The 27023-nt window shown below is 40.7% G+C and overlaps 1 protein-coding gene across 1 annotated transcript in view; it reads left to right on the forward strand.

The window, feature by feature from the left end:
- LOC127093678 (embryonic abundant protein VF30.1) overlaps positions 1 to 26534 on the forward strand; it is a gene marked incomplete at its 5' end in the record, with an annotated part of 43790 nt that extends 17256 nt beyond the window's left edge. The window contains one exon of the mRNA XM_051032610.1: positions 26383 to 26534. Within this exon, the coding sequence (XP_050888567.1) occupies positions 26383 to 26534 (152 nt within the window). The remainder of the gene's footprint in view (positions 1 to 26382) is intronic.
- Positions 26535 to 27023: the final 489 nt, after the last annotated feature.

Here is a 27023-nt window from a genome sequence, read left to right on the forward strand (position 1 = left end):
AGAGTTAACTCCACCAAGGGGATGAAAGTGGGATTTTACAACTACCGATTTGTAGGTAGAAAACCACAAAGATAGGACTTACAACTACCGGTTTGTAGGTAGAGGCCCACAAACAATCTCCGCCATGGGATGAAAGTGGGATTTTACAACTACCGGCTAGTGGGTAGAAAACCACAAAGATAGGACTTACAACTACCAGTTTGCAGGTAGAAGCCAACAAACAGAATGAACCACAAAGGTTACCTCTGCTAGGGGATGAAAGTGGGATTTTACAACTACCGATTAGTGGGTAGAAAACCACAAAGATAGGACTTACAACTACCGGTTTGTAGGTAGAGGCCCACAATTCCGCTGAGGATAAGATGAATGAGTGCCGATTAATGAGCAACTATTCATTTATGCCCCAGGGAAGCACAAGAAACAGCCGACAGGAAGCCAGTTTAGGATCGATCCCAAAAGGCAGACTGAATCAAGACTCATCCCAATGAGGAAAGAACTCAATAGGGAAACCCGTCCCGCGAGGGAGGGAACGGAAACAACCGTCATCCACGAGGATCTAACTCAGTGGGGAGCGCAGAAGGAACTGGTAGACACTTTCTGCTTAAGGGGTAGACTCTACATGGAGAGATCGGACACACCCACGTCTGCTAGGGGAAGTGTACTGCTGGGGATATCCGCTCGACTAAGGAGTCGCTTGCTGAGAAAACACCGACCTCTCAACCATGCTGGGGAACCCAACTCTGAAGCCGATCCAATGGCGCGGTGCTAAACTCCTTCCAACAACCCAATCTCGGTTGGTCACCACTGCCTAGGGCTAATGGACATGTTTGCAATGTTGATGCATGAGTTTTTTTTTGTTTTACACAATGCCCCATGATCATGGAAATGCTATGCACTAATGATGCAATATGCTATGCCTATCTAAATGATGGATGCATAAACACATGTCTCCTCCAGAGACAACACCGGGGACTCCAGGAACTGCGCTGAGGATCTCATTACCACGTCAACTTCCACCCTGCTGGGGAAAGACAACCTTTGCTGGGGATGACCTCCATCGAACCCGAACTGCTTGGAGATCACCCTGCTAGGGGGGGCAACCCATGCTTATCTCTACTGGGGATGATCTTCTCCAAACCCGATCCGCTTGGGGACCTCGCTGAAGGAAAACCATCAACACAAACTCTACTGGGAAGACAGCTTCAGACTTGGGAAACAGTCACAACTCCGCTGGGGATATGGTAACCTTCAGGCTTGCTGAGGAGGCACCGATCTCGAATATGCTAGGGAGATTCCACTCTCAAACCCATTGGGGAAATACGGCCTATCGGACACGGGCCACCTGTCGAGTCGTCGAACCGCGGCATCCATCGTCCACCCACAATGTCAGCTTTCCACTTTTGAGAACTTCCAGAATCGTCTAGACTTTTCTGATTCATCCCACGAAGATCAAATTCCTGGGATCCATACAAACTTCCCGGTCCTCAGACTTTGAAGAGTCTTCTTGGTTAACTTTCCAGGATCGTCGTCGTAATCCTTCACCGTCCTTTCATTGTTCGTCTATCCCTTGCCCCTGGTTGGACTTGGGGATCTTTTGTCACAAGGCTTCATATCACTACTTGCCAGCGAATGAAGATATCTAGCGGCACCTGCACAAGAGATTGTTAGATAAAAGCGTGCCCCAGGCGTGCCCCATGTTTTCAACATCTAGATCACTCAAACTTCCGAATAAGATTTCCAGATTTCAATCTTACAAGCATGCATCGGAAGGGACCTCTATGTTTCAAAATGCAAGTATTCTTATCAAAATAAACGGATGTTTTCGTGATCAAAGCGGTAATGACACAAAAACAAAATTATTTGACTGAACGCATTTATTGACTGAAACAAAAAAATGGCTCAAGACCAAGCAACACATAGGAAGCAAACCCTGGAAAGAGGTGATTGCGCATAAAAGGAAAAATCTATCCTAATGGCAATGTGAAACCGTGATCTCATCGGGTTCCAACTCGGTTATACCCCATATGTCCTCAAGACTTTCCTCACTTTCGGCCTTCCGAATCAAGACGCTTCCAATCGATCTCCGTCGGAGACTAGCCGAGATGTCCTAACCAAAGCACAAACGATCATGCTGGACGCAGTTATTCGTTTCAATCCCTCTTTTGCCCGGACCGCCCTTTCAGGTTTTAGTCCACCGGGATACCCTTTTTTGCCCAAGTCGTCCTTGTGGGGTTTTCGACTTGTCGGGTGTACAGTTTTTTCCTCATTATCCCTAACTTTTGCCCGAACCTTTTCTCTTTTCTTCTTGGTTCGCCGGGATGCCCTTTTTTGCCTGGACTCTTTTATTCTTTTTGTCCAGCGGGTCGCTTTCTTCACGAAGTATTTTCTAACTGCGTCCGCACTCACAGGGAATGGAAAATCTTCATCATTCGTGGTCGTCAACAACAAAGCTTTGTCAGAGGAGACTTTTTTTTTTGACCACGAACGAACCTTCATAATTTGTTCATCCACTTGCCCCACGATCGTTGAGGAGGAAGGATCCTTTTCAACACCATATCTCTCATGATACCCACGAGGTCCAACTTCTCGGTTAACAACACGCTTCATTCGCTGGGTACAACTGCCCCGCGGCAAATAACTGCCAGCCTCTTTTCCTCAATCAGGCTCAACACGCTATACCGAGTCCTCATCCACTTGCCCTTTTTCAAACTTCTCATCCATCCGGACTCTCCACAATGAGATCTGGCCTCCAGCAGGCAATATCACTTCCATCCCATATTGAATGAGGAAGGCGCTGCCCCAGTAGATGCACGTACCGAAGTACAACACTCAGGACCAACTTCGTACTCAGCCACCATCGTTGGTGCATTCAAATGTTGTCGGGGAAGCACCAGCTCATTCACTTTAAACTTTCCCCATCAGACATCAGAATCCGTTCGGATTCAGGGCCAGGCCCCTCCTCCGGGATCGGTCACTCTCAATCTTTCGATTTGAGTACCTCGAGATGTCCTCATCAGGGACTCCAAACTTCCTTGGTTGAGAATCATCGATGGGTTGTTAGGCGAGATAACCATACAATACCCTCCTCTTGATTGCTTTCTGGGAGGTACCCCGAATATCGTATTCAGTCGACACCATTTGCCCTCTCGCAACCCGTCCGGTCCATGCTGACTTCTCAAGCACATACTTGATCAGATCCATTTTGGACATCCACAAGGTGGTATGAACCAGCATACTGTCTCAGTCGGCGAGCAGCCTATGCCAAAGTACATCAAGTTTTCTCGAACAATGAGTGCCTTGTTTCACAGTCGATAAACCTTTTGCTTAGGTAAATTGCGTGCTCTTTTCGACAAGACTTGTTATGCCGACCCACCACACACCTCCTAGACCCTTTGAGGGCTGTCAAGTACCAAATCAACATTTATTCCTTCCACGGGAGGCATTAGAATCGGAGGTTCCTGCAACTTATTCTTTTTTTCATTTTTCCATGCCCCTTGGCAGTCATCATTCCACCTGACCATTGATTTCTTTCTCTCTTTTTTTTTTCGGTCCAGGCGTCTCTAGTGTTGTTTTTTTTTTCCTTTTTTTCTTTTTTTTTTTTTTGCAGGATCGACCTCGATTCCTCTTATCCGCTCACAATAAGCCTCGGCAGCTTACCGGACAGCACTCCATAAGTGCACTGATTCGAACTCAACGGTATGAGTTATCTCTACCTGTCAAACCACTGGATCAAGTCCACCGGATGCCCCTCTTCTACTTGGGACTTTGTCATCATGTCATCAACATGGCATTTGCTTTCACGACGATTCATATCATGAAACAAAGTCACCGTAGTCCTTTGATCCGTGGCACCGGCCTTCTTCTTCACTAGAGGATAGTCTTCTCTCGATGGTAGCTCGTGCCCCACAACATGGGTATTCTACCCTGGTGTAGCTTGATACAACCAGGCGCACATATCAACCTGCTCTTTTAACAGGGCTACCATTCTGTTCTTGACTTGCCTCTGAAGCGGCCTCAACTTTCATTTCCCTTCTGACCTCGGCTCTACTTGGGATTACCATCTTGACTCGCTCCTCGTGTGGTTGAATCACCTTCTCCTCTTGTTTCAACAACCTGGCTAATCTTCCAACAGATCACAATCTTCTTCGCCTTCTTCTTCGGCATGATAGCTTGGATTGTCGAAGCCATATAGAGGTGTAACCAAATTGTTATCGATGAGATCAGGAGGGTAATCACTTTTGTGGTTGGAACAAGACAAGTTCAAAAGAAAAACGAAAAACATTGCCATTTTTATTTTTTAAACTGCAAAAAATGAAAAACAGGGAACACCGCTTTTTATCACAAAAACATCCATTTATTACTGATGCAAAATGTTGCACAATGAAACACATGAGGTGGCCCTTACAATGGACCAGTACGTTTCGGGCAAAACGTATGGCTTTCATGCAGACAAAATCAAAACACAGAAATACTACACTTCCGGATGAGCGACAGTGGTGATTTTGGAGGCTTTCCAGTTGCCTGGTACGCACGACTTTATCCACAGCTCGAGCTCGTGGTCGCGGTCGATCTCTTCACTCACTGAACAAGCCTGATCAGAATTCAGCATTCCTGCACTGACGAAGATGTACGGTGGACGACGTCCTCTGTTAGGTCTAGACGACTCTTGATCTGGCCGATAACCGATCCCAAACATGTCTGCCTTCACCACTATGTCAATGATCCTTCCCCAGCCTCGGGCCTCTTTGTTCTTCACCACCTCTAGAGCTTGCTTATAAGAAGAAATGGACAGCTTCCTCTCTTTCTCAACAACAAGAGCGCTCTCCACCTGTACGGTTTCGATTGCTTGACTGGGCGTTTCAAGTATTTCACTATCCATTTCCGCTTCCATGACCCTCTGGGTCGTATCCTCTGTCAGCATACACCCCTCTGTGGCGACGGTTGCACAAGTATCATCAATAGCAGGGAGAGTTCCATCCTGCATCAGAAGTTTTGGGACCACAGCCATCGGACCCTTTAACTGATCATCCTCAGTCACCTCCATTCCTTTCTTGACTTTTTTCACCATCTTCATCTTTGCAGGACCCTGCCTGGGTACAGGATTGACATCCCCATCCATGATCTGTGCCAAGCTGATGATCTTTGAGTCCACCATGTCCTGGACAATATGCTTGAAAGCCCTACAACCCTCAATGTTGTGTCCGGGTGCCTCAGAATGGAACTCGCACCTGGCATTCTCATCATAGTGTGCAGGCCTCTTCTGTTGTGCTATGGGAATCAAAATCCTTGGTCGGACTAACCCCAAATCCCTCAATCTCCTGAACAAAAGGGTGTAGGTCACAGGTGGTTCCTCGAACTGACGCTCCTCCTTTTTCTTCTTCACCTGGCCCCTAACTCTCGGTGCCTTCTGTTGAGGTGGTGGTTGTCGCGGTGGTACAAGTGGATTACCAACAGGAGCGGTTACAGCAGCAGCATAAGGATGATAACGATCCTTACTGCGTTCTTTCTTTGCTGGCGCACCAACTGACTCAATCTCCTTCTTGAACGGACCACTGTCAGAGGGTTTCCTGGCTACAGTGCCAGAGGGTTTGTTCACTTCGGATGATGGAGCTTTTCCCTGAACTTTCTCCTTGATCATCCAGCCCTCAATCCTTTCCAATCTCTCGGCCATGGCTTTCTGCCCCAAGGCAAGCCCTTGCATAATACTGAACAAATCCCTCACCATCTCTTTCAGTTCGAGGATGTCGGCGTTGGGAAGATCCATCAGCTTGGATTTGTTGACCCCAGCAGGTTATCTGAACAGATGAGCTATGCGCACCGGTTGACACCTACAAAACAACAAATGGGTTAGTATGACTCACACATGCAATGTCTGTCCGTACTAGGAATATTCTGTCCTTGGATTCCGGTTTCATCGAGACAGATAAAATTTTATGAACAATATTCTGACATCTGGTGTCTCTCAACCTGAGTCTCTGTTAAAAATAATGGACCCTGAGTACGGACAGACATGAGTTGAATGCAGATGAATGCGAAATGAGACCAATGCGAATGCATGAATGCAGGTCACTGTGCCACCAAGTCATCTGTAGACCCATTAAGTCTCTGAACCAGTCACAGTTATCTGAAAGACTAGGTCACCATAAATCCAACTTGGGGAGCTCCGAAATAAACGGAACTGGAGATTACATCCACTGAACGGATGACAAACGGATCCTCTGAACAAGTACTCTCAATTCAACCCGGGGATCCGAAATAAACGGAACCCGCTGATAATTGCCAAGGTCAAACCTCCGGCGTCCAAAAATAAAGATCCCTAAATCCGGCTGAACCATAGTCACCATCACAGCATCACAGGCAGAAACTATACTCGCAAACATCAAACCCGCCCCTCACAGGTGAATTCTAACAAGGTCATCCTAAGGCGGACAATGGTCTCGACAATCGGGCAAAGATACTCAATGGGTTTGCCCTTTCGGGTGTGCCATTGTAGCTCCCTTAAGATCGTCTCAACCAAGAATCCGGAAAAGAACGGTCACCAGAGTCAACAGTTCAGATGAAGTAACTCAACCAAAGTGGAATATTCCACAATGGAAAGCACTATCAGATGAACCTCGTCCGGCTTGTGGTATGTCACGTTACAACATCATGCTGATTTAGCAAATGAGGAACGTGAGACCCACACTAATCCTAGGTGCATACTCGGGCCTGGGTTTTAGCCCCACTCAGAACACCCACCCCAGACAGAAGAACCACCTGCACAGGAGACAGTTCAATGCCAGTATGATGCATGCAAACATAAATGCAAATAATAAATGCAAACAATAAATGAAATGAATGCAATAAACAACAGCAGATAGCAACCAAAGCCCTAACCTAGAGAGCGCTAGGAGAGACTCGCTTAGGGAAGAAGGACCAGCACAGGTCAACTTCTCTAGTGTCCCCAGCAGAGTCGCCAGCTGTCGCATTACGCGAAAAACCGGCGGGAAAACAAGAACAACAGAGCCGCCACCGTGCGTTATTTATCCCAAAAGAGGGAAAGGAAACGCTCAGAGTAAACCTGGGAAAAGACGTGGTCTCGCGACCAAAGAGAATGGGATCGGGAGTCGGTTATGCGAAGGGAAGGTATTAGCACCCCTACGCATCCGTCGTACTCGACGGGATCCACGCACAATAGGAAGGAAAATTGGTTGCTAAACACTGCTCAAATAAACATCTATACAGGCTGGAAGAGACACAAGAGACTGACTGAAACTGACTCGGCAGGACATCGCATCCTGGGCCTACTTAGTCTATCAGGCATAGACATCAGAGTCTAAGTAGTTCGGACATGGGAAACGACACATGCTCGCTAGGATGTTGCATCCTATGCATACGTATCTCCTTTGGACGAAGGAGAATCAGAGCATTCGTAGCTCGGCTAACACGCACACAACCGACCACAGGCAAAGGCAAACGTGGAGCCTGAATGCCAATCACTGGACTTACATCAGCATCCGAACCAAAACACACTCAAAAGGGCAAACATGGAGCCCGACAACCAATTGATGGAATTATGTCAGCATCCGAACCCAAAACACACTCAAAAGGGCAAACGTGGAGCCTGACAACCAATTGATGGAATTATGTCAGCATCCGAACCCAAAACACACTCAAAAGGGCAAACATGGAGCCCGACAACCAATTGATGGAATTATGCCAGCATCCGAACCCAAAACACACAACAGCATGCAACAAGAAGAAGGGTCTCAATTGCAACTAGGGCAAGAGAAGGGGGAGGTCTCAATCGCAACGAGGGCGAGAGAAAAGGATCGCAACGAGGGCGAAAGCAAACAAGGATTAGTGTTAGTTGTTAGTCAAACTCGACAAGACATCGCATCTCGTGCCTACGTATCTCATCTGGACATGAGAATCAGAGTTGCCGTAGTTCGGCTAAACTATTCCTGTTGATTTGTGTTTTTTAAGTGGATAACGTCACTGCGCAATCTACCGGATGCTCGACCATTGGAGACTTACTCACCTGTAGTAGAAGGAGTTGACGTATCCTTAAGAGGGGATAATGTTTGTTTGTGTTTTAGGAAAGCTCAAGCAAGAAAGGAAGTCCTATACGAAGGAACCGTGCTACCTTAATTGACATGCAAACGAGACTACGCGGAGTCTAGCAAACCTAGGGGATACAATCACACCACACAAACATATACAGCATGAAATAAACACACCAACAAGGGGCTCAAACATCAGGGCTAGGCTTTAGTCGAGGGGTCATATCAACCTCAACAAACAAGCCTCTGTATCGGGGCCAGGTTAGCTCTTAACCTTGCCATGAAGGGGCTAAGGTGAAGCTGATGAAAGGAGAGTGAAGATTAGACTTCACAGCTCTTATCCCTGGTCAGGGAGAGCTTAAGACAAAGGAGCGTGGGTCCAGAATGGAGGGACCCTCCTACGCTCAGGACATAGACTCGACTGTACAATGTACAAGATCTTGGGTTTGTGTCTCAATGCTACAACCATGTAATGGGAGCAAGGAGAAGACTCACAGAATAGTGGGGGATAGATTGCTTATCCCTACCTTCCACCAATTGCCTCAAATGAGGACTTTTCCTGCTTGGGACAAATATAAACATACACAAGCATTGCCTCTTAAGGAGGACTTCAGACAGTTTGCCCGGCCCGGTAACAACCGGGTCTCCAGACTACATGAAGAAGAAGGTTCTATACCTCAATGCCAATTGCTTATAAGCAAAGCAATGCAAGTTCTTAAGAGAACTGAGCAACTAAGTGTACCTGTACAAAAGTCAAACAGAATCAGCATCCCATTCATAATCAGACAACAATATAATGATCAATTAACAATCCCAATGATGTGCATAGCACAAAGCTCAAGGCTCAAACATCCTACAAAACAAACACATTAGTTTACAAGTATCAAGCAAAACATCCCAAATGTGAAACAATATCCTTAAGCCTTAACTCCTTAACCTGAAAAGCCACAATCACATTCAAATGTAAGTAACATGACCACTAGGACTAGCCTAGGGTCCAAAAGAAGGAAAAATCCTAAAACAGCAACCAATTCATGATCAAAGTCAAGCTATTTCAAATACAAAGGGATCCCAATTGGTCCCATATCCAAATCATGTACACATTTCAATCTATGCAACATGTAAGGCAAAGTGAGCAATGTTAAACCACATATGAGTAATCAGCAAGATCACATCACAAAAAATATCAAAACAGCATGGGAAATTCCACAAAAATTCTATCCTAAACAAGGGACATTCAACAAGCTTCATGTCAATTTTCAAGCAATTTGGATAAAAGGAGCTATGGGAATTAATTAAACATGACAAAGCATGCAAAAACAACATCAAATGAGGCCCAAGGATATGCATCAACTTCAATCCAATGGTAAACAGTGAGATTAAATGGGAAATGGATGGGACCAAAGCCAAATGAAAGCTACACATGTCAGGAACTATTCTACCAAATTTCATGGTCATATCATTCATCATGCCCATTCTATGCACAAAGTAAGGCAAACTAGTTCAAAGGAAGCCCTAAGCCTACAAACAGAATTATTGCATTCAAATCCACATCAACACCATCCCCAAAATTCTCAAACAATTTTCACCTAAACAGGACCTAATCCAGATATGGCACACCAAATTTCAGCTTAATTGGGCAAATGGAACCATGTCAATGAAAATCAACAAAAACAGGCACAATTATAGGCTACAAATCACAACATCAACACATACTTCCACTTCAAAAATTCATAATTCAATGAAAACAACAAAGAAATGGATGAGACCAAAACAGGGAGGTCCTAACATGTGTCTTCTACTAGCATATCAAATTTCATGATTATACAATACCACATGAGCATTTCACAATCAATCTACCAACATGCATCATATGAGCTTGCAAATTCAACCATCAGAAATGAAAAATCATGATCAATTAGAAAACACAATGAATAATTCCACAAAAATTCACAAAGGATCCTAACATGTTAATGAGCATCCATACCAAATTTCAATCAATTCTAACAAGGATAAGTCATACTAAAAAATCCAACAAATTGGCATCAAGAGGTGTGACACCAATTGTCACACCTAAGTTCAAAAATTCATAACTCCATGGCCAGGTATCAAAAACTCAAGAAATTCATATGGAAAAAACCTCAGCCAGTCAACAATCAACACAAAAATTTTCAGCCATTTATTATACAATATGAGGATTTCATGATCAAATCATTCAAAGGTATCAAATTATGCACATGTGGAAGAAACCCTAGGTCAAATGAAAAATATACCAAGCACAACTTTGACCAATAGGTCAAAAATCATCTACAGTCAACCACAAAGTCAACAAAATTATTTTCACAATTTTCTGATTTTTCTATGGTTTTATATGATTTTTCTAAGGTCACATGTATTTTTTTATGATTTTTTGGAATAATATAAATTAAATTGGTTTTCATTAATGGCATATCTGTAATTACGTGAACAGTACCGCGGGAAACATCCTATTCAAATTCTCAAACAGAATTTCGGATCAAACAGGTTATTTTCTCCAGGAACTTCATCTTCTTTACCAGAAACACAAGAACACGATGAACATCGAATCATCACCAAAATGAACAAATGAATATCCGTTGGAATCGTCTAAGAACGAGGAATGCGAATATGTCCATGATTTAACCTACAAGTTCCTAAATCTCACGGATCGAGCCAAGAAAGTTTCACAGTCAAACATTCAGATCCACATAACTTCATCAATACCTAACGAAAATTCATGATCTAAGTTGCAGTGTAATCTATGTTCCACGATCTACCTAAACCACATGCTGATTTCAAGAATCGAAGGATTCGAAATCTCACCTTATGAATGTGCAGTTCGTGTTCTTGAGCTTTTCGAGCCTCCAATTGTCAAAACAGATGTCCTATGGTGTTGTGGAAGATGAATGCAAGTAGAAGTTTAGCTCGACACAGCTTGATGATGTAGAAACTTCAAGATGCTATGGATGAACAAGGTGATGACAGTTGCGGTTTAGCCAAGTTCTTCACGATTTCTCCTGCAACAGTTCCTCAATAACACCTACAAATGATGATTAACACAAGAGAAACCAAAAAGAATCATGAAATTCGAAGGAAAAAATGAGAAAAAGTTTGAAGAATTTTGAGAGAATTTGGAGAATTTTTTTGGTTTGGATCCGAGAAAATGAATTGTGATTTGCTGTTTCTGTTATGATTAGTCTATATATATGATGCACTAATGATGCTTGCTAATCACAATTAAGAAGATGCCAAGGGATTAATGAAAACCAAGGTGTTTTGCAAATTTGCCAATTAGTGGTGCATGAAGTAATATGGACGTGAACAGTAAACAATGCATGATCAAAACAGAGTTATGTGTTGATACCCAAGCTTCTGCATCAATGCATAGCACATATTTAACAGTATGCATCGATGCCAAACTCGTATGCATCGATACATAACACTTTTTAACAGTATGCATCGATGTGTAACTTGTTTGTATCAATACACAACACTTTTTAACAGTATGCATCGACACATAACTCGTGTGCATCGATACATAGCATTTTTTAACAGTATGCATCGATGCGTAACTTGTTTGTATCAATACACAGCACTTTTTAACAGTATGCATCGACACATAACTCGTGTGCATCGATACATAGCCCTTTTTGCCTTGCATGCATCGATGCGAAACTCGTGTGTATCGATACATGGAAAATTTTGCCATGCACGCTCGGTGGTAATTTGATCATATCTCCTCAACCGTTCATCCGATTCTCACGATCTTGGACTTTTTGAAAATGGGAGAGAAAGATCTACAACTTTCATGTTCAACAACATTCCATTTGAAGCTTTTTTGATGGTGGAAAATTAGGTTGAAGTCGTTCCAAAAACTTGCCATCCTTTTGGAAACTTGAAACCATAGGTCATTTTTCCTTTTGGAAACCTTTGCTATGACCTCAAATCCTTCAATGTGAGTATTTGAAATGTCAAATGAGACTTGTTTGAACATGAATGGAGTATCTCTTGTCACTCCCACCCTCCAAATCCACAATTGACTTTGCAGTTGACTGGCTAGGGCTTCAGTTGAAATTCAGCTTGACTGATGACTTCTGAGCATCCAATCTTTGGCCAAATTACTTCAAAATGATCCTTAGACCATATGAGCTTGATAAATCCACCCTAGTGCTTTGTCTCAATGAAAATGGCACTTGCTTGCTTGATTGACTGATTCTCCTGATCAGTTTGACCCAATTTGTCTGGGGAACTTGCACTTGGGCAAATGGCCATGCAATGTTATGCAATGAGTTATGTTAATGACCTAATACGAAATGAATGTACAAAGGTAGGGTGCAAATTTGAGGTGCTACAGACAGTGCCAGCATTCGCACTTTCAATGACTTGGGGGAGGCTTTTGTCAGGCAGTATAAGTATACTATGGACATGGCGCCTGATAGAGACCAGATGAGGTTTATGTCTCAGAAGGACAAAGAGACATTTAAAGAGTATGCACAGAGATAGAGGGAATTGACGGCCCAGATCACTCTTCCTTTGGGGGAAAAAGAGATGACAAAGATCTTCTTGAAAACTCTGAGTTCATTTTACTATGAACGAATGATGGCTAGTTCCCTCGGTGACTTTACCGAAATGGTGAACATAGGGATGAGGCTTGAGGAAGGGGTCCGAGAAGGACGTTTGTCAAGAGATGAGACATCAACAAGCAAGAGGTATGGCAGTAATTTCGGTAAGAAGAAAGACAGTGAGACGAATGTAATAAGCAGTGGGAGGCAGAGGAGGCCTCAGATCAGAAGAAATCCACCATCCCGTCAACATCATCATCAAGTATCTTCCGTTATCCCGGTATTTTCTAATCAACAAACAACACCAGTTCAACAATAACAACGTCAACAACAACAACCGCAACAACGAGCGAACACCTACAACAACAACAATACCAACAACAATCATCATCAACAAAACTTTGAGAGGAAGAAGGTCTCTTTTGACCCGATTCCTATGTCTTACACAGAACTCTATCCATCCTTGGTTCTCAAGAACCTGATCCAACCAAGAAACCCGCCACAGATTCCAGAACCACTTCCTTGGTGGTATAAGCCTGAGCTCCGTTGTGCTTTTCATCAAGGAGCACCCGGACATGATATTGAAAATTGTTATCCGCTTAAGTATGAGGTTCAAAAATTGATGAAGAGTGGTATGGTGTCCTTCGAGGATCGTGCGCCGAATGTGAAAGAAAATACGTCGCCCGCCCATGGGAACTCTTCTGTGAATATGGTGGATGGTTGTCCTAGAGAGTTTAAAGTTTTTGACGTGCGGTTTATCTGAAGATCCTTGGTGCAGATGCATAAGGATGTTTTTTTGGTAAGTGAATGTGAGCACGACCATGATGGTTGTGTTGTTTGTAGTGTTAACCCGAGGGGTTGTGAAGTTGTGAAAAGGGGCATCCAACGACTGATGGATGAAGGCATGATTCAAATTGTTCAATCTCGTCATGTAGATGATGTTAATGTCATAGTGCCTATTTTCAAGCAGCCTGAGAAGTTGGTAATCCAGTATGACTCCAGTAACAACAATAGTCAAAGATCAGTATCGTCGTTGGTAATACGGTTAGCGGGCCCAGTCCCGTATTCATCTGATAAAGTTGTGTCGTATCAGTATAGTGCTACAATGATGAAGGATGGTCAAGAGGTCTCATTACCTACGACTAGTTCAGTAGTGAGCATTGCTGATATTACTAAGGTGACCCGTAGTGGTCGAGTGTTTGGGTCGGTGTTCCCAAAAGATAAAGAAGAATCAGTTGTGAGTAAGAAGGTGGAAGTTCCTGTTGAAGACCCAGTTGGCTTTTCAAAAGGTAAGTCTGGTGAATCCAGCAATTTGAAACCCAATGATGATGATGAGGTACTCCGGTTAATCAAAAGAAGTGAGTTCAATATGGTGGAGCAATTGCTCCAAACCCCCTCAAAGATCTTAGTGTTGTCTCTGCTCATGAATTCTGAAGCACAGAGAGAAGCACTGCAGAGAGTTCTAGAGCAAGCGTTTGTAAAACATGATGTTACAGTGGATCAATTTGATCATATTATGGCTAACATCACTTCTTGCAATAATCTTAGCTTATGTGATGAAGAACTCCCTGAGGAGGGCGTGAACCATAATCTGACTTTGCACATTTCTATGAATTGCAAAGAGGATGCTTTGTCAAATGTGCTTGTTGGCACTGGGTTGTCGCTGAATATGCTTCCGAAGTCAACTTTGTCAAAGCTATCTTACCAAGGAGCGCCCATGAGGTATAGCGGCGTAATCGTCAAAGCTTTTGATGGTTCGCGCAAAACGGTTATTGCCCAAGTGGACCTTCAAGTCAAGATAGGTCCGAGTGATTTTCAAATTACATTCCAAGTAATGGATATCCACCCGGCCTACAGTTGCTTGTTGGGAAGTCCATGGATCCATGAGGCAGGAGCTGTTACTTCGACTTTGTACCAGAAGCTCAAATTTGTGAAGAATGGCAAGCTGGTGATTGTTGGTGGAGAGAAGCCGTTGTTGGTTAGCCACTTGTTATCTTTCTCTTACGTTGAAGCTGAGGATGAGGTTGGAACTCCATTACAAGCCTTGTTTATTGCTGCTGAAAAGAGGGTTGGGGCACCTATGTCCTCATTGAAAGATGCTCAGAAGATTATGGAAGAAGGCAATGTTGATCAATGGGGGCACATGGTAGAGGTCTCCGATAACAAAGGCATAACCGGTTTGGGGTTCCAGAAAGGTTCATCAACTGCAAGGACTAAAGATATACAACTTAGCTTTCGTAGCGGAGGGTTCATTCATGGCAATGAACAACACTTAGATGTTGTGCTAGAGGGTGGCGAAGAGGAAGACTGCACCAATTTTGTGACGCATGGAAAGGCTTGCGACAATTGGACTGTTGTTGATATTCATGTTATTTTGCATCGATCTAAGTAATTTCTTTTATATGTTTTAAAATCCTTCTCCTATGCCTAAGGGAGAAGTGAGCATTGTTTGTGCATTTTCAAATTGATCATCAATAAAATTAATTCTATTCATCCACATCTATGGTGTTTATTTTAACTTTTTTCTTTATTCTGAAAATGGTAATCATAAAAAACATAAATAAACAATATAATTGTCCATCTGCATAATATTTGGTCACAAATTCACTTCTCTAAAATCAAAATATCAAATCATTATGCAGGTTGGTTCCTAACCCCATTGAATACAATGATCCTTCTCCTTCTCCAGATTTCGAATTCCCTGTGTTTGAAGTCGAGGAGGAAAGTGATGTAGAAGTGAGTGATGAATTATCTCGTCTTCTTGAGCAAGATGAAAAGACCATTCAACCGTTCGAAGAGCAGGTCGAGTTAGTCAATTTGGATTCCGAGGATGATATGAAGGAAGTCAAGATCGGGTCTCGCCTGTGTCCAGAAGTCAAGAAGGGGTTAACTGATCTTCTTCGAGAGTATTCAGATGTGTTTGCTTGGTCCTATCAAGACATGCCTGGTCTGGATTCTGAGATTGTGGAGCATAGATTGCCGTTGAAGCCAGAATTCTAACCAGTCAAGCAGAAGTTGAGAAGAACGCGTCCTGATATGGCTGTGAAGATTAAAGAGGAAATGCAGAAGCAGATTGATGTCGGTTTCCTTGTAACTACTGAGCATCCGTAATGGGTGGCCAATATTGTGCCGAAGAAAGTTGGAAAAGTCCGCATGTGTGTTGACTATAGATATTTGAATAAAGTCGGTCTGAAAGATGATTTCCCTCTGCCACACATTGATATGTTGGTAGACAATACTGCTAAATTCAAAGTCTTTTCGTTTATGGATGGATTTTCCGGATATAATCAGATCAAGATGGCACACGAAGATATGGAGAAGACCACATTCATTACACCTTGGGGAACATTCTGTTATAGAGTGATGCCTTTCAGTCTAAAGAATGTCGGTGCAACTTACCAAAGAGCAATGACTACTCTCTTTCATGATATGATGCATAAAGAGATCGAAGTATATGTCAATGACATGATTGCTAAATCAATTGATGAGGAGGAACATGTTGAGCATTTGTTGAAGCTATTCCACCATTTGCGGAAATATAAACTCCGCCTGAATCCCAATAAGTGTACTTTTGGTGTTCATTCTGGTAAGTTGTTGGGCTTTATTGTCAGCGAGAAGGGTATTGAAGTTGATCCTGCCAAGGTCAAAGCAATACAAGAGATGCCTACGCCCAAAACTGAGAAGCAAGTCAGAGGTTTTCTCGGCCGCTTGAATTATATTTCCAGATTCATTTCCCACATGACTACCACATGTGCGCCTATATTCAAGCTTCTTCGAAAAGATCAGTCTTGTAATTGGATCGAAGATTGCCAGAGAGCTTTTGACAGTATCAAGGAATATCTGCTTGAACCTCCGATTTATCTCCACCTGTTGAAGGAAGACCGTTGATCATGTATTTGACTGTGCTCGAAGATAGTATGGGTTGTGTTCTTGGTCAGCAAGACGAGACTGGAAAGAAAGAATTTGCGATTTACTACCTCAGTAAGAAGTTCACCAACTGTGAGACTCGATATTCTATGCTTGAGAAGACTTGTCGCGCATTGGTTTGGGTTGCTAAGCGTCTGCGCCAGTATATGTTGAATCATACCACTTGGTTGATATCCAAAATGGATCCAATCAAGTATATATTTGAAAATCCTTCTTTAACTGGGAGAATTGCCAGTTGGCAGATGTTGTTGTCAGAGTATGATATTGAATACCAATCTCAAAAAGCAATCAAAGGTAGTATCTTGGCTAACCATTTGGCTCACCAACCGATTGAAGATTATCAGTCAGTGCAGTATGATTTTCCGGATGAAGAGATTTTGTACTTGAAAATGAAAGATTGTGATGAACCATTGCTTGAAGAAGGGCTAGAACCTGGTTCCCGTTGGGGCATGGTATTTGATGGAGCTGTTAATAAATATGGAAATGGCATTGGGGCAGTGATTATTACTCCTCAAGGCATGCATCTACCATTTACAACTAGATTGACTTTCAAGTGTACAAACAATATGGCAGAATATGAAGCTTGCATTATGGGGCTTGAAGAGGCCATGAATCTCAGAATCAAGTATTTGGATGTCTTCAGTGATTCGGCTTTGGTTGTGAATCAAATCAAAGGAGAATGGGAGACAAATCAACCTGGTTTGGTGCTGTATAGAGATTATGCGAGGAGGATTTCAACTTTCTTTAAAAAGGTTGAGTTTCATCATATCCCTCGAGATGAAAATCGGATGGCAGATGCTTTTGCAACGTTGGCATCAATGATTGTAGTGAAGTACTGGAATGAAGTTCCCAATTTGTCTGTAATGCGTCTTGATAGGCCAGCTCATGTGTTTGCTGTGGAAGAGATCAACGATGAAAAGTCATGGTATTACGACATCAAGTGTTTCCTCAAAAGTCAGATTTACCCGCCTGGGGCATCTTTGAAAGATAAGAAGACTTTGAGAAGATTAGCCGGAAATTTCTACTTGAATGGTGATATACTATACAAGAGAAACTTCGACATGGTTTTGCTCAGATGCGTGGATAGACATGAAGCAGACTTGTTGATGACCGAAGTGCACGAAGGTTCCTTTGGTACTCATTCCAATGGACATGCAATGGAGAAGAAGATGTTGAGGGCAGGTTACTATTGGATGACAATGGAATCTGAATGTTGCAAGTTTGTGAAGAAATGCCACAAGTGTCAAATTTATGCTGATAAGGTTCATGTTCCTCCAACACTATTGAATGTTATCTCTTTCCCATGGCCCTTCTCCATGTGGGGAATTCATATGATTGGGATGGTTGAGCCCAAAGCTTCGAATGGACATTGTTTCATTTTGGTGGAAATTGACTATTTCACAAAATGGGTTGAAGCGGCATCGTATACAAATGTAACCAAGCAAGTTGTTGTAAGGTTTATCAAGAATTAGATCATATATCGTTATGGTGTGCCAAGCAAGATCATTACTGATAGTGAATCGAACTTGAATAACAATATGGTGGAAGCTCTTTGTAAAGACTTCAAGATTGCACATCATAATTCTTCCCCCTACAGACCCAAGATGAATGGGGTTGTTGAAGCTGCAAACAAGAACAACAAGAAGATTATTCAGAAGATGGTTGTCACATACAAGGATTGGCATGAGATGCTCCCATTTGCTTTGCACGGGTATCGTTCATCCATCCGCACTTCAACAGGGGCAACCTCTTTCTCTCTTGTGTATGGTATGGAAGCAGTGCTCCCCGTAGAGGTTGAGATTCCTTCATTGCGTGTGCTCATGGAAGCCAAGTTGACTGAGGCTTAATGGTGTCAGACCAGGTTTGACCAGTTGAATTTGATTGAAGAGAATATATTAACTGCCATGTGTCATGGTCAGTTATATCAACAAAGGATGAATAAAGCTTTTGATAAGAAGGTTAGACCTCGTGTGTTCAGAGAAGGTGATCTTGTGCTCAAAAAGATTTTGACATTTAAACCAGATTCTAGAGGGAAGTGGACTCCTAATTATGAAGGCACATATGTTGTTAAAAGAGCCTTTTCAGGTGGCGCATTGATACTTACAACTATGGATGCTGAAGAGTTCACTCGTCCTGTTAACGCAGATGCAGTCAAGAAATACTTCGCCTAAAAAGAAAAGAACAACTCGTTAAGTTGAAAACCCGAAAGGGCGACTTAGGCAAAAATAAGCGTCTCGGTGGATTGAAAACCCGAAAGGGCGATCCAGGCAAAAATTAGAGACATAAAACAGAAAGAATTTCCCGATAAGTTAAGTACCCCACCTTGGGACAACTTAGGCAAAAATTAGGGATTATGGCAAGTAAATGCATTCTGCTGATCTTTAATGTTTTGAAGACTTGATTGAGCACAAGGGTTGACATCAATTCATCACCCCGACAGCGATCAAGAGCACAGTGGATATCAAGAGTTGGTAGAAGGATTAAGGGTCATTTATATTCAATGTAACCCTTTTCCATGTAAATTACCATTTTCAGCTTTGCAAAACTCTATGGAGTCTTGTCATTTACAGACTACCATTTTATCAAATAAAGTTGAGCTTTTATCCAATTGCTCTTACTCTTATTTATTTCATCCAATAGTTTAAATTTTACTATGATCATTTTTGAAATTAAATTTTTTAATCAAAATCTATTTTTATTAAAACATATAAAAGCAAGAATTTTCCAAAGCAATTGAAAAGAAATATCAACAGCATTTCGATGGATAACAAGTCCTTGAGTGCGAAACATCAGAGGTTCCCCAAGCAGATAACTCTTTGGGTATCCCTAGACGATTGTGTTGATTCAGTTCATCGGCGGAGTTTTTGATTCCCCTGTGGAGTTTCGTTCCTTTTCCCTAGCTGAGTTGGTTGATTCAGGTACCCTGCGGCTTGTCTCCCCCGACAGAGTTTCTGCCCTCCCCAGTGGAGTTTGTGTTCCTTCACCAGAAGTGGTTGATCTCCCCAGTAGATCGCACTAGTTTCCCCGCCAATCGCCATTCGACTTGCTCCCCAGTCAGAGTTTCCTCCTGGTTTCTGAGTAGTTTATTTCCCTGTAGGGTTGTCTCCCATTTTTATGGTGTTGACCTAAAATTCCCCACAGAGTCGATGATATTTCTATTTCCTCAGCAGATCTCCTCCTTCCCCAATTAGGATTGAGCTTTTTGGATTGATGATCTCTCTGTTCTCCAGTAGTTGTCTCCATATTTTGTGGATTGACCGAGGATTGTACCGATGATTCCATTTCTTTGCGACACCTTTGTATCCTTTGTGATCGTTCGTGTCAGCATAATCATCATATATACATATACATTTATATAATTTCATAATTGCATATTTGCATATCTGATTAACTTGTTGGTTTGAGATTTTCATTCCCTGTATGGTGGTACTTTATCCCTATACAAATTTCGGTGTCTGTCCTCCCTCAATTATAGAGCGTCAGGCCCTTAGGCAAAAAGACTTTAACCTTTCTCCTCTTCCCCACTGAGTTATTTTATCGTGGATGTTTATTATTTCAGTTTCATCCCCAGTTGTTCATCTGGATGGAACCACTCCCCTTGAGTTATGTCCTCATTGGGTTGAGTATTGTTTGACTGTTTCTTTCTAGATCCTACCTAGATAGATGCTTCGAGTCTCCTAATAGTTTATTGCCCAGTAACTGGTAATATTCTTATTAGTTTGCAGTTTGTTACTTCTTGCCCAAAGCATGGCAAAAGTACCCTTGTTTTTTCGCCTCAAGAGAGTCCCTAGTGGATCTATTCCTCGGAAAGTATATCCTTGATATGTTCATCCTAACCGGCGACAGATATCTTTCTCTCCCCTGCCTGAGTTTATCCTTGATATGTTCATCCTAACCAATGACGAATACTCTCACCTTTGGTATTCTACCTAGTAAAAGGGTAGTTGTAATCCTTATTCTTGTTTCCCAGAGAGTTAATCCTTGATATGTTCATCCTAACCGATGATGGGTTTCCTTCTCTTTGTGGTCTTCTACCCAGTAACCGGTAGTTGTAAATCCTGCTTTTGTACCCTCCGCATAGTTGATCCTTGATATGTTCACTTTAACAAGTGAAGGATTCTCTCTCTTGGTATTCTATCCAGTAACTGATAGATGTAATGCCTATTTTCTCCCCTCTCAGAGTCTATCCTTGATGTATTCATCTTAACCGATGACAGGTTTTCTCTTTGACGGTATTCTATCCAGCATTCGATAGATGTAATTCCTATTTTTTGTTCAGTTGGTTTATCCTTGATATGTTCATCTTAACCGGTGACGGATATCCTCCTTGACATTTCCCAGGAAAGTCTATCCTTGATATGTTCATCCTAACCGATGATGGATTTTCTTCCCTGTTGAGTTTATCCTTGATATGTTCATCTTAACCGATGATGGATACTCTCACCCTTGGTCTTCTACCCAGTAACTAGTAGTTGTAAATCCTATTTTCTGCAGTTCTCCACAGCAAGGTTGTTCTTACCCAGTAAACAGTAATGAATACTCCCTTCTGTTGGTTCCCAGCGAGTCATCCTTGATATGTTCATCCTAACCGATAACGGATGTTCTCTCAGGCAGATCTCTATCATCTCCTCACCCAGTAACAGGTAGTAAATAATAGATTTATGCTCCTCCTGTGTTGAAGTTTATTTCTTCCCTAGTTGAATTGAGTGCGCATTTCCTTAGTGAAATCGCTTTTCCCTATATGATTCAAGTATTTCAGTTTCATCCCGACTTACTTGTATCCCCTACAGATGTTGTTGTTTCCCCAGCTGAGTTCTTTTCCATTTTCGTATGGAATCCCTTGAGTTCCCTAGTAGTTTTAAGTCGTAGCCTGACCTACGCATAAATTCTTTTCCCCCCAGAGTCTTTGTCTCCTCAGTGTGTTTCCCTTATGGAATGCATTGTACTCCTGCAGACTTTCGGTCTCTCTGATTTCTTTTCCTTTTGTGGCAAATTTCCCCACAAAGAATTTACTTTTGCATTCATGACATTTGCATCATGAGGTCTCTTAGGGACCAAAATTTGGTGTTGTGTTGTTATTTAAGCCCATTCTACTGAGTCGACATGAAGATTTTAACCTTTGCCTCCTCAGTAGGAATGTCCTTAAATAGGGGCAGCTGTAAGACCCCAATTTTGACCCTAAGATCCCTCATGCACTTTCATCATAACCATTAGCATTGGGATCATACCTTGGCATCCTCCTTACACCTTTTCATTGGGTTTGTTTTGGGAGATATCACCAAGCACTATGTGATTGTATCATACTTGTATATTATCATTTTACTAACCAAAATACCAAAAATATGTCTTTGCATTTGCCTAACTCTTTTGTAGGTAGGGCATGATCTCATTGATCTATCAAGTTCACATCTAGGGTTTGAGACCCTAATGAACAAAGAAAACAACCATGGATTGATACAAGTATGGTAACAAGCATCATATATGAGTCCCAATGATCTCTACATGTTATATTGATCAAGTTTTCTACAAGAGTTTGAGGGTGATCTGTCTTGGAAACTCTAGTTTGACTCGGTATCTTAAGTAACTTCTCCAACAAGCTATCTCACCAATTGATCAAATTTATCAAGGGACACTTAAAAATTCATCATCTTATGCATATATGATCTACCATGAGCCTATAAAGTCAATATAATTGAAGATTAGCAAGTTGGTTGATGGTGGTTGGCCAGATGAATTCATCTGATCAAAATTGGGTCTCCCTAGACCCTATCTACTACAATTTTCACCATATGAAAATGATTACAAGATAAAACATACTCTAAATGACATTACAAACAACTTTCATGTTGAGAACTAGAGCTAGTTTTGCTTAGAAAATCATTTTCTATGTTGAAACATTATAGGTCATTTTGTCTAAACCCTAATTTGAATGTCAACTTCCCAAGGCCATAACTTTCTCAATTTTTATGAGATGAAAGATTTCCAAGTTGCACAGTCTAATTCAAGATGATGTCTACTTCAACTTTCATGTTTTGAGTGATAGCTAATTTAACTTTTATGAGCATGTGATATGAGGCTACATTATAGGTCACTTTTGATCTATAACATTGAACAAGTGATTTTTCCAAACTTCAAAAATGCATAACTCTATCATTTAAAATCCAAATGACATGAAATTTATGACCATTTTTAAGGTCTTTTAAATAGATACAACTTTGATGAAGACACTTTTCTCATTTGAAGCTCACATAAAAAGTTAAGCAAGGTGGAATATTGAGATATATGGCTTGACACTTAGAAAAAATTTCAACATGTTGAAATTTCCAAACTTCCACTTCAAAATTCATCATGATACAAGCTTCAAATGGAAAGGTGTTGAACATGAAAGTTGTTCCTCTTGATCTAACCTTTCCAAAAAGTCCAAGTTCATCCATTTTGGACAAGAATTGAATAGGTTGCGCATGGCTTGAACATTACATCATCATTTGGCAAAGATCAAACATCAAGTTTCCATGTACACTTGCCTTGCAATCCAAGTTGATTTCAGACTCTCTCACACTCGATTTTGGACCTAAAGTAATGATCTCATGGGCATGTACACGCCCATGCACTTATGCATCATCCATTGCCAATTTTGGAAAGTCTTTTGGAAGGTGCAAATATCACATGATCCAGCTATAAATAGAGCTCCATATGCTCAGAATTCAAGACACATTCGCGCCAGCTTTGATCCTAGACCCCTAACCCTTCCATTTGAGAGGATAATCCTGAGAATTTCATCTTGAAATTGAGTTTGAATCTCACTATTTTGAGATTCAAAACTCCAGGAATCCAAGACCTTTTGTGCATTTCATTCTACTTCTGCAAGCATTCTGAGTGAGATCAAGCACGAGCCAATGCAAGAACAGTTGAATCCAGACCTGCATTGAAGGTATTTTCCAGAAAAATTCATCTTTTCGATTCTCTCTCAATCTTGCTCAATTCTCTTGATTCTTTGGTTATCTGAAGTCCTACCAATGTAGGAAAGAAGATTGAGTTGCTTAGAGGTTAAATCGAAGCAACTCAGTTGACACACCTCAAAATTCAACTCCTCATATCTTTATATATATATGAGGAGTTAGCTAAAATTGAGGTCAGATTCGTGCTCTACGCAATTTTTTCTTTCAAATAATGTCCTCCTTTTTAATTTTTTTGATGGTGATGAGTGAACCAGTCCGGCCAGGGTCACCAGAGAAGATGACCGGCCTTTGGACGCCGGTGATGTGTTGGCACGGTTCAGAGCCATTAATCCCTTTTTAATTGTTTTAATCTCGTGCGTTGTTTTTAATTACCATGCATGTGCCGCGTTGACTCAAGTCTACCATGGAACGCGCGTCGGTGGCCACTTGATCTGCCACCTCAATTAATGAGGGAGATCAAGTGGTCCACGTTTTTTCTGATTATTTGAATTTCATTTTAATTGCTTTATTTTCATTAACTCGTATTAATTTTAATATTGATCCAAAAAATATGAGAGTTTCACCAAAAAAATCAAATAATTTCCTCTTTCATATTCTGAATTAAAATTATTTTTTGGATCATTATTAATATTTTTCATGATTTAATTGATTTTGAATTTGTTTTTAATTGTTTAAAAATACTTTTAAGTCTTTAAAATTTCTGGAAATTTTTCTCCAAGGTCCTTTGACCTTGTTTGATCTATGATAAATCTCATGGCCATTTATTTGGTGTTTTGATGAGGTTTTAGAAATTTGACAAACCATATTTAATTTAAATGTATTATTTTAGTATTTTTTTAATTTGAATAAATGCCAAATAATTTTGTTGACCAATTGTGATGACTTGTTTGTGTTTGACTCTTGTTGTTAGGCCTTGGTCAAGGTTGATTTGACTTTGTCAAGTTAATATCATTGGATTTAGGGGATTGATAGAATGTACATTCCATCTCCCAAAATTAATGGATGATATTAATTTGGTAAAAGTCCTCCTTTGATCAATTTGAGTTTTTATCCATTCCCCTCCCTCTTCATCTCATTCCCCTTCTTTATGCATTTATCTCATTTAGCCTATGATATCTCAAAGTCCTAAAGCTAGTTGATTGAAAAATCAACATGAGTATGGATGAGATTAGGTCACATCTTTTGCATATTCTTTTTGTGTGTGGTATGTTTCATGAGCATAGTCCATAATACTATGTCTCTAACATGCATTAACACCAAAATTCTATTGCCCGACCTTAAATAGTTGTGAGTTCTACATAAGTCTAATTACGATTGCTTAACATAACGCTAAATTTGTGACATAAAAGGCATAACATTCTAGTTAGTGAGATTGTATGTCTCCCCTCTTTCATGGTATTGTGTGGAAACTTGACCTTTTTTCCTTCCTTTGGAAGATGTCTTGGTTCAAGGACCCATGCTTGTGATAAGTGGGTTGAGTGTTCTCCAAAGGATGTCTAAGAATGAAAAGAAAAATCAAAACAATACTAACTTCTAACCTATTAACAACTAACTTTTAATTTCAAGCGATTTACTTTAATGTCATGTAATTCTAACTTTTATATATTTGTCATTGTTCATATCATTCTAATTGTTTATGTTAATGCAATTTTCACTTTATCCACTTGGACCATATTGTTGATATATTTTGTTTGTGTATACTTTGCTTGTTTGTGTGGTCTTTGACCATTAATGTACATAATAACAACAAAAACCCTAAAAAACTTTTGTGTGGACTGTTGGCTTGATCTTGGACAAATGGAAACTTATTGAGAAACCAAGTGCTTGCAATTTGAAACTTCATCTGATACATCATTCAAGATCCCTCTGAGTTCATCTGCAACATGATCATTGTGAAGCTGTTATTTTGAACCTGTGACTTATGAAATTCATCTGCTACATGGGTTAATCTTGAAGAAGATCATGGAATGGATAAGCTTGGATGTGGCTATCTTTATTTGATGCCTTTGCTCTTCAAGATAATATAATTGTGCATTTGTATGTTGCTTGATTCTAAAAGTCCAAGGGAATTCTGGGTTTCTATTAACATTCTTGTATATTGGATTGCTACCCATTTGGTCAGATCTTTTCAACTCTTAACTTTTAATTGTGTGCATAGGATTAGTCTCTCCATCTTATCCCCATTTCTTTAATTTCAAAATCTCTCCCTCCCATTTTTTAAAATCTTTTTTGATTGAACTTATTTTGTTCTAAACTTTGACCACTTTGCAAAAAGATAGAAACTTTGGCCTTATGCCATTGCATTTTCAAATTTCTTTTCATAAATCAAACTTGTAAATAAACTTAACTATACTTGACTTAAACTTTCAAAAAGCCAAAAAATAACTAACTCATCCAAACCATTTTTAGGCCTTTGTGCCTTTCAAACTAAATTTTGTTAAAAGCAATACATCCACTTTGAAATTTGTATCACGAACTATGGGGTTTTGATCCCTCATTTTTATGTTGGTATGTAGGCACAAGACCGAAGGTCTTGCCAAACACAAAAATATAATTAATGAATTCTCCCCTCCCCCCCCCCCCCCATTCTATTAGATTGTAAATATCATTTTTGTACCAAATACATATGCACACAAAAAGGGCTCCCTAGGAGTACCTAGGACACTTTGGATGCTAACACCTTCCTTATGTGTAACCAACCCCCTTACCTATAATCTCTGACATTTTATTAGTTTTGATTTTAAAACTTCTTACTTTTTGGGTTTGTTCGTACTTTTTTCCTTTTCCCTTGGAAACAATAAAAGCGCGGTGGCGACTTTTGTTATTTGATCTCTAGCTTATCCATAGCTTTATGATCATGAATTTATCGCTACATTTGTCATCATGATACAAGAGGTATGGACTCTGAGTTACTTTACGAAGCTCTCAAAGTTAGCCCTGGAACTGTTTCTGTTTACCATTTCATTGGCAATATGGCTGCTGCTTGGGTGCCTAATTATTCTGTTGACCGTCCTTGTGTTATCTAGATGCTAACTTCATTTTCAAACTGGATTTATGTTCAAATAATAAATGTATGTAAGGAGAAGTATGATTTTATGTATCCTAAATAAAACAAAGTTAGAACTATGGTTGCAACTTTGTATGTTTCGATAAAATCATTCATGTATGGTTCAATTGCATAATGAAAAATAATTGTATGTTTTATATTCTATATTATTTATTAGTATGTTTGTTGGTGTACAAGGTGATAAAGATGAAGAAAAAAAATAAGAGAAAGAATAATAATAAATTTCCACTACTTTTAAAAGTTATAAAATGGTTGCAGACAGACTGCAAAAAGAATAATAATACTCACACCGCTCATTTGCTTAAATACAAGTGGGACTTAAAGAAAATACTAAAATATTACTAGTATCTAACAAACTTTGTCAACAAGTTTCTGAAATGAATTCATTCTAGTATCATCATTTAATTCATATTTAGCTTAACAAAACCTAACAATATCAATTTCATCC

The sequence above is a fragment of the Lathyrus oleraceus genome, chromosome 6, assembly GCF_024323335.1.
Source record: "Lathyrus oleraceus cultivar Zhongwan6 chromosome 6, CAAS_Psat_ZW6_1.0, whole genome shotgun sequence".
In the NCBI taxonomy this organism is placed as follows: domain Eukaryota; kingdom Viridiplantae; phylum Streptophyta; class Magnoliopsida; order Fabales; family Fabaceae; genus Lathyrus; species Lathyrus oleraceus.